Raw genomic sequence first — 9,842 nt, forward strand, 5'->3', positions numbered from 1 at the left:
AAAAAAAAAAAAAAAAAAAAAAAAAAAAAAAAAAAAATCAGGAAAAAACCCCAAAAAGTGTATAAATAGCTAGGATATAAAGTGAGCTTCAAGAGAGCAAAAGGTCAAAGAAGGAAGAGGTCACCAACTAGAAGTAGGAAAGCGTCCACATAGGAAGTGACACCTGAAATGAGCTTTGAAGAAGAGGAAGACTAACAGGTGGGAAAATCAGAATATCTCTTAGATATCAGATTTAATTTTCATAACCTAGAATCATAAATGAATTCTGTTCAATGAGCAATTAAACACTCTAATAACATTGCGCTACATACCTCCAGTCCACATCTAAGTCTTCACTGACACTGGAGTCATCCTCAAGGTTATTGTTACCATCCAACATGAAAGCTTCTGGCTGTGCAAATTCATTGGCAGGTTCATTTCCCTCATCACTGCTGCTCTCGTTGACTTCATTGTACTGTAACCAAGGTATTTCTCCCTCTTCCAAGGATGTCTGTTCCCTAATATACACAGTTTAAAGGAAGAAAAAACATTATTTTAAAACACATCATAACATTTTTCTTTAAAGAATTCTATTTATTACACGAAGACTCTGTACTCCTTGAGTTCTAAGCTTTTGGTACTTCTATGATTCTAAAAAAACTGCTTTCCTGAACTGAAAAATTATTTAAAAAGGAAGTAAATAGGGAGATATATACATACAAATAGTTCTTAATTACATAGGAACATGTTTTTTTGATTAACAAATTACTTATGCTCCTATTATTTCCTCTTTTTGCAAGAGAAAAATAAGAAAAATCCACCCTAGACAATTTGAATTTTTAAAGACTGCTCTTGAGTAACTTCCCTTCACAGTTAAAATAAAATCCAAATTCCTCCACCTGGCCTACAAATCCCTGTGTATTAACTGCTTTCTCCTCAGCCCACTCCTCCAACATCATCTCTCACCACTCTTACCCTTGTCTACTATGCTCCCACTCTTCTTTCTATTTTTGGAACACATGGAAATCATTTCCACTCTGGGGCCATTTCTTCTATCTAAAATGTTCTTTCACCAGATTTTTACAATGCTACACCCTTCTTGATACTCATGTCAGATTACAAGTCACCTTCTCAGTTTAAGCAGATTTCCAGTTATTGACTACCACATCACTCTGCTTATTATAGAACTTATTTTTATTTAATGTTTTCTTATTTGTTTATTGTCAGTCTACTCCCACTAGAACATAAGCTCACAGGAACAGGGATAGACAAATCGATGGTACAGATCAATACATGAGGAGCTAAAGGAAGTATTTCAAAACAGGAGGAAAAGGACGAGTCAATAAATGGCACTGGGACAACTGGGTATCCACCTGGAGGCAGGCAAGTGAAATCCTTATGTCATTATTTGCCCTTAAATAAATTTCAGCTGTATTTTTTTGAAATGTATGTGCACATACACCCCATGCCCCCAAAACAATAAAAGTACTGGAAAAATCATGAGAGAAAATTTTACAGAAATCTCAGTGTCATTTTAAGCATGATGCAAAACCTTAAAGCCATAGACAAACAGACTGATAAATTTCACAACGTACAAATTAAACAAAACATTCATAAAAATGCCAAAACACCAAAAAATTTGAACACGAAGCTAAAATTCAGAAAAATTAATTATAATGAGTGACAAAGGCATTTTCTTAAAAAAACCCAGAAGCTTAAAATGTAAAGGCAAACCAGTAAGAAAAATATCAACACATAGCAATGGAAAGAAGCAAATGATACAATTAGTTGACAGAAAAGGAAATTCAAATAGCTCTTAAATATATAAAGAGATGCTCCACCTCATTTATAATAAACTAAAACAATCAAATACCACTTTTCAACTACTGACAAAAATTTTTAAAATCTGGTAATACTCTACTGTGTTGGTGAAGCTTTGGAGAAAGGTAATTCATATGGTATTGGTAAGAAAGTAAATGATATAACTTTAGCAGAGAATCTTGGCAATATCTACAGAATAAGTATGTGCACATTCATTGACCTAGTGATTCTGCTTCTAGATATTTTTCCTAAAAATGTATGTACAATGTTTTCTTCACAGCATTGCTTATCATAGCCAAAACTGTAAAACAATTTAAATGTTCACCAAAAGAAACTGACCCATGTAGTATTATATAGATTTTTCAAAAAATGAAGAAACTACATGAATGAATATGAAACAATCTTAAAAAAATAGATCTATAAGCAAAAAACCCCAAAACCACAACAAAACACCAAAAACAAAGGCAACATATACACAGTATATCTGTACGATTTGCTACAAATTGTATTTTAAAAAGTGAAGAGAAATGTGTAAGCATATATAACTTTATATGCATAGATGATCTTTAAAAGCCCACAAAGGAAACTGGTTACAAAGATTTTTAGCCAGTCTTTTCATACCGTCTCAAGTCACTTTTCATCATGTGTATGAATCCCTATCTTGAAAACGTTTGTAATTTTATCTGTTTATCAAGAGAAGTTCAAACAGAAATAGCTATCCCAGCAAAAATTTTTTGGCAATTTATTAAATATTTCTAAAGCACTAAAACCTGTATCATTAAAAAGTAAATCTGCACTCACTCTTACTAATATTTAAGAAATCATCTCTTTAATGCAAAGAACAACAATGAAATGAATTCTTTCAGTTATGTGAGTCATGTGACCAATCATTAAGAAATCACAGAGTTGTTTGCACATTTAGCCTAAATATAACTCAAGCAAATAAATGTTTAACAGAATTTTAACAAATGTTAAAACCTTGAAGATTTTCTTACTTTCCTTGGTTCTTTTCTTCCTTTGGTAAAAGCTCTATTTGTAGTATCTGGACAACTCAAGAATTTTGAAAATGTACTAATTTGTTCTTATTTTTTATTCTTATTTCTGCTCCATCCCAGATATTAGGAATTTTTTCCTGCTAGATTTAATTAGCCTGTCGGCATTATGCATTTGACATCCAGTATACCCCATCATTCTGAACAGAATACATTATTCTGCATCATTCTGAATGCAAAATATACCAACTGGAAGGAGATTTGTGGATCTCCACATATCTTGGCAATATGAAAACTACCTTATTAAATAGTCTGAGTCGCTGTCGGAAAATAACATCTGCGTTGGAGAAATGTATATGTAATCACAGATTTACCAAAACAAGACTGCTAGGTCTAATAACACATCTAAGGAGAAAAAAATATGAGAGTAAAACTATAATTTGGCATTACAGTAATGCAAAGAACTAATTTTGAAAAATTTGACTTCTTAAATTAACAACTTTCTAAACTGCAATGAACTGAACCAAAATTAATTTAGGAATTTATCAATAAGAAGAAAATACCTTTTAATATATTAAAAAGGTTAATATTAGAGCATAGTCTTGGCAAAGTTGAATTTTAGTTTAAGTCTTAAGATAAAGATACTGTTATATAACAATTTACATATTTCAACTTTAAGAGCAGCTCTAAATAGAATTCTATTTATATTTGTTAAAAATTAAACTTTGAAGGGTAAAAAACATGCATATGTGAAAAAGATGTAGACAATGTCCACATGTAAGAATGAATGAATTCTTAATAATAAATTACTAAATCAATGAATTCTAATAAAATGAACAGTATCTTCTTATACTAAACCCATAAACGTTTAAGTAATTTCTGGTCCTAAACTATACTTAGGAATAACAGGTTTATAAGACTTCACATCTAGTATGGCCAGTATAGTAAAATCAGAGAAACAAGCACAACAAAATATGAGTATTTTGATAAATTTTAATTTCTAATACTGGTATATAAAGAGAGTGGATGTTTTCCTTTTGTGCGTAATTAGATAGAAAGAAATATTAAGCCCAAAATGGAGTAAAAACATAAATTCAAATAAAAATTCCTATGGAAAAGGTGTTTGTTCACACCTTAATGAGACACTGGTGCACTGTATTGTAACTCAACTGGTAACTCACTTCTCTCTCCCACCAGACTGGGAACTCTACAGGGCATACAGTGGTGTCACTGTAGCCCTACCTTCTATAACAGTGCTTGGCACATAATATGTACCCTCTGTACATGTGTTGTAAATGTAATAATAAATCCTGGAAAAATAGCTTTTAAAAAGCAAGTAATTTACTGATGAAGCCTAGAAAGTCCCTGGAAATTTTTATTTCTAACAAAACATACTTTACATTTGTTTTTTTCCATTATATAGAAAACACAACGCAGTTACTCTGTACTTCAGATACATTAACATAAAACTCGATTAAATATATTGATGGAAAAATTGGGTAACAAATGTATCTTAACTTTTTTTAATCTCAAAAAAGAATAAAACTAAAATAAAAAATCATTCTGAGTCTAAACAATGTATAACGTATCTTTAATACTCCTTTACTACATAAGAAATTCTTGATTATATATTTCACTTAAGCATTTGATTCAGTCTGTAATGATTCATTATAAGTTATAGAAAGAGAAAATAAGTAGGATATGGCATACGCTTTCAACATATTACATAAAGTACCTGCATATTCCTACCATTTAACACAAAATTTACTAGGCTAGAAGAATGATACTGTGCGGGGTCAGAGTTGGTTTGATAGTATAATATATCTTTCACTTCGGGTAGCTAACAACAGAAACAAATATCCTTATGGGAATGGAAGGCTATAATTTAAGTTTAAATGCTTCAAAAACCTCAAAAATATTTAGAGCAACTTGCTTCTCTATAGTATAATATATCTTTCACTTCGGGTAGCTAACAACAGAAACAAATATCCTTATGGGAATGGAAAGCTATAATTTAAGTTTAAATGCTTCAAAAACCTCAAAAATATTTAGAGCAACTTGCTTCTCTTCCTTTTGTATCTTTTTTGCCTTTTATTATTTTCCTACTGTACCATGCTAAGACCTCCCCTACAATGGTACAGAAATGATATTTTTATCATATATGAGTTTTTATCACATATATGAGGTCTTGAATATTACTGAATGATTTTTTTTAATGCATCTATAGAATCTATAACATGGATTTTCTCCTGTATTCTGCTAATGTGGTGAATAACGTTTACAGATGTTTTATGTGAAACTACCTTCACATTTCTGGGATAACACACACTGGTAACCGAGTTTTCTCTTTTTTTAAAAAATACACCTAACAAATTCAGATTTCCAACAATTTCATTTAACATTTTGACACCTATTTTATTGAATGAAATAGGCTCCTAATTTTCTTCACATACTCTTTTGGAAACAGGGTTATATTGGCCTTATAGAATGACCTGGGGAAATTGCTCTTTTTCTTTTCTCTGGAAGAATTTATATAAGAGTGGTATGACTCTTGAAAGTTTACTGAAATAGAATTCAGCTTTAAAACCATCTGGATCAGTTGATTCTTCCATGGGAAAATCTTAAAACATTGATTCCATATCTGTAATAGTTATAGGATTATTAAAACTTCCCACTTGTTCTTGAATGAGTTTTGGTACATTCTATTTTCCTAGAAATTTGTCAATTTCTTATAAGTTTTCAAATTTATCAGCACAAAGTTTATAGTACACTTTTTAGTCTACCCAATCTTTGTATTTGTTAGTTGTATCTATCTTTGTATTTCAGTATTATTTACTTGTGCCTTGTCTTTATCTACTTTTTCCCTATCCAAATGGATTGTCTATTTTTTTAATCTTTTCTAAGTATCAACTTCTGTCTTCTTTGCTCTTCTCTATTTTAACTGTTTTCTAATTCACTGATTTTCACTCTTATCTGTCCAAATTCTAATTTTTATCTCCTTTTATTTTCTGTTTATTCTAATATTCCTTTTCTATCTTAAGTTAAATTTACAGCTTCTCCATTTTCAGCTTTTCTTCTTTCCTAACATAAATATTTATGACCATAAATTTCCCTTTAAATACCAATTTCATGGTACCCCACAGACTGTGACTGGTGGTATTTTCATTACCATTGGGTTGTAAGCTTTTAAAAATTTCTACTATGATTTGTCCTACTGGCTATTTACAAGGATGGCTAATTTAAAGTGCATGCTTTTGTTAAAAACTTATATTTTTGCTATTTATTTCTAACTTAATTGCATTATGGTTAGAGAATACAGTCTGCAGGATATCAATTCTTTGAAAGGTGTTAATCTGTGCTTTGTAACCTAGTACATGTTTGGTTTTTGTAACTGTTCCTTATGTATTTGTGTATTATACAGGAGGCAGTCATCATTAAACTATGCTTCACTGAGCTCAAATCAACTAAAGACAGACTAATTTTTTAATTCCATGAATTATTAGTAATTGAGATAGGTATATACAAATTTCCTAATATGACAGTAAATTTGTCCATTTTCTCAAATTTTGATTTATATATTTTGAGTCTATTGCAATAGGTGCATTCAAGTTTAGAACTGCTATATTTCACTGGTAAATTAGACTTGTTACCATTACATACTGACTCTTTCTGCCTAATAATGTCTTTTAGTTTAATGTTAATATAACTGTTCCAGTTTTTAGTTAATAATTGCCTGAAATATCATTTTCTAACATTTTATTTTCAACCTTTCTGTATACTTACGCTTTAACTGCTTTTTGCAAACAGCATTTTTTTATTTTATTTTATTTTTTTTCCTTTTTGTCTTTTTTCGTGACCGGCAACGGATCGCAACCCTCAGTGTCGCTATTTATTTCTAACTTAATTGCATTATGGTTAGAGAATACAGTCTGCAGGATATCAATTCTTTGAAAGGTGTTAATCTGTGCTTTGTAACCTAGTACATGTTTGGTTTTTGTAACTGTTCCTTATGTATTTGTGTATTATACAGGAGGCAGTCATCATTAAACTATGCTTCACTGAGCTCAAATCAACTAAAGACAGACTAATTTTTTAATTCCATGAATTATTAGTAATTGAGATAGGTATATACAAATTTCCTAATATGACAGTAAATTTGTCCATTTTCTCAAATTTTGATTTATATATTTTGAGTCTATTGCAATAGGTGCATTCAAGTTTAGAACTGCTATATTTCACTGGTAAATTAGACTTGTTACCATTACATACTGACTCTTTCTGCCTAATAATGTCTTTTAGTTTAATGTTAATATAACTGTTCCAGTTTTTAGTTAATAATTGCCTGAAATATCATTTTCTAACATTTTATTTTCAACCTTTCTGTATACTTACGCTTTAACTGCTTTTTGCAAACAGCATTTTTTTATTTTATTTTATTTTTTTTCCTTTTTGTCTTTTTTCGTGACCGGCAACGGATCGCAACCCTCAGTGTCGCGCCCGTACTGGACCGGGACCGGCAACGGGATCGGCAACGGGATCGCAACCCTCAGTGCTGTGCCCGCACCTCGCTCAGCCAGTGAGCGGCCGGTCTGTATGTGGGATCCAAACCCTCGGCGGGAGCGCTGCCGCGCTCCCAAGCGGCGCACTGTAGCAGTGCACCACTGGGCCGGCCAAACAGCATTTTTAAAAAAAACCCAACTGATAAGCTTTGTCTTTCATAAGCCAAGATTACTCAATTTATATTTGTTGTGATTATTAACATATAAGACTTGTTCCTATATCCTACCTTTTTAATCTTCATTTTTTTCCTCCTTTTCTATGCTTTTTCTTCCTTTCTCACCTTTTTTGGGGGGGATTGATTTTAAATGCTCTTTTTCCATGTCTTAATTCCTGTTTTCCACTGCACATATTTCTAGTACACATATTTTATACTTATTCTTGTAGTGGTTATCTTTGAAATATCACCACACAAATTTAACTTAGATCAAGAGTTAATTAACATTCCAGTCCTCCTCAAAACAATACACTTCAACTCTGATCTTCCTCCATCAATGTAAACGCTATTGCTGTCCAGTGTTTTAGTTCTATTTCCCTACCCCTCACTTTTTTTTTTAAAACAAATTACCAGGTTGTACTATTGTAAGGTATCAATGCAAGTAGTTGATTACAGACCAAATGTGTTTTGTTTATTCTCCTGTATCTCTGTATCTAAGTATAAGCAGGGACATTTCCCTTACACTTGCAAGTCATATTCAAGTGCCTACTGACCATCTATATTGCACATCTAACTAGCATGTAAAACTTCCAAAATGANTCAAGTGCCTACTGACCATCTATATTGCACATCTAACTAGCATGTAAAACTTCCAAAATGAGTTTCTACTTCCCAGTCCTCTCCCCAGACTTCCCCATCTCAGCAAATGACATTAACATCCATGCAATGCTTAAGCCAAAAACCCAAGTCATGACTGATTTCTCAGTCTCCTTCATCTCACACCCAATCTATCCTATTATTTATATTTTCAAAATATTCTCAAACCTGTTTACTTTTCTTAATCCTTACTACTACCCACTAGTCCAACAGCCTTACTTCCCCCACTTTTTTAAACTTTAGTCCCTTTCCAATTCAATCTCCACAAAGTATCCAGAGCCATCCTTCAAAAATGTGTATCAGAACAGTTGTTTCTACATGTAAAAATCTGCTTTCTGAATAAATTTCAGATGTTCTCATATGGCCTGCATAGTCTGGTTCCTGCCTACTGTCTCACATCACTCTTCACTCATTATGTTTCAACCCCGCCACCTTCATATAATGCCAAACCCTTTCCTTTTTAATACCTCTGCTCTTACCTTTCCTTTTGCCTATTAAGCTCCTCTTCAACCATTAATTTTTATCTTTTAGATCTCAGCTCAAGTGTCAATTCCTAAGAGACATCCTCCCTGACCATTCTAATTAATGTAATGTAAATTCTAATTAATCTAATGCAATTAGACAAGAATACTAAAACTCCTACTTTTGCAACTAACTGTCTCCATTTCTATGAATGACACTGATTTCCCTCTTGAGGCTGCCATTTCTCCTTTATTATTATCTCACTGTATAGCAATGTCAGCTCTAATACACCCATTCCCAACTCAACAAAAATGACCTTTTAATGCCCAAGTTTTCTTTATAAAGCAAAGTGGAAGAATGCATTGTATCTCAATACAAGACAATGAAATTATCAGTATTTTCAATTTAATTGTTCTTTTAAAAATACTAAAAGCATAATGAAAAAATCAGTGGGGCCAAGTGGTCCTACACAGGGCTTACAAATGCAATTAACAGCATACCCAACATCTGAATGTATACCATTCCTGTACAATACACATTAAAATAAATTTCACTGTTAAACATACCCTTCCTGAAGAGATAATTCCTGGTTTTCTTCTTCAGGGCCACTGCTATCACTCTGTAGCTCAGGTTCATTCTCATCTTTTCCTGGCAGAGTCTCCCAGCTTTCATCACTGGAGGACTGATCTTTTTCTGTACCAGAAAATCGATGCGCTAAAGAAGCAGACCATTCCCCATCACTGCATTCTGAACTGCAAATTAGAACAGAAATAAAAGAAACCATCTTAATGTTGTCATTTTTATCATTTGGAATGTTAACCAGTCATCACAGAACAGAACAGACTGCTGTTCACATGATTTGTCAGTTGCTAAAACATTTTTTAAAAAAATACAGAAATAAATAGACCCAGCAGAATTAACTCTTTCAAATGAATATGGCATATGGTAAATTATGGAATATTATTTTTTCTTTCACTAAAGTACATAATTCCATGGTATCTAAAAATAGTCTTGTCATATTTTAGACATATTTCTAAATACAGTTTGGTAATCATAAATGCTATCTGGAATAACAGATTTATCGCTCACCTGACCTGATTAAAACAACTTTATAATTACATATTGACAACTAATGTCATATCCTATATGAATAAATTTCCACCATTACCATGTAGTAAAAGCTTAACTGTTTTTCTCCTTCCCTTTTCACACAAAAA

The 9,842-nt window shown here is 32.1% G+C and overlaps 1 protein-coding gene across 2 annotated transcripts in view; it reads right to left on the bottom strand.

Moving 5' to 3' along the window:
- Window positions 1–9,842, bottom strand: part of PJA2 (praja ring finger 2, E3 ubiquitin protein ligase) — a 50,116-nt gene that overhangs the window by 25,690 nt on the left and 14,584 nt on the right. For both annotated transcript variants that reach the window (XM_008578345.1, XM_008578346.1), the window contains exons 4-5: window positions 9,192–9,377; window positions 312–497 (exon numbers count right to left, since the gene is read on the bottom strand). In XM_008578345.1, coding sequence (XP_008576567.1) covers window positions 312–497; window positions 9,192–9,377 — 372 coding nt within the window. The remainder of the gene's footprint in view (window positions 1–311; window positions 498–9,191; window positions 9,378–9,842) is intronic.

Source organism: Galeopterus variegatus, unplaced genomic scaffold, assembly GCF_000696425.1.
Source record: "Galeopterus variegatus unplaced genomic scaffold, G_variegatus-3.0.2 Scaffold1668, whole genome shotgun sequence".
NCBI classification, from domain to species: Eukaryota; Metazoa; Chordata; class Mammalia; order Dermoptera; family Cynocephalidae; genus Galeopterus; species Galeopterus variegatus.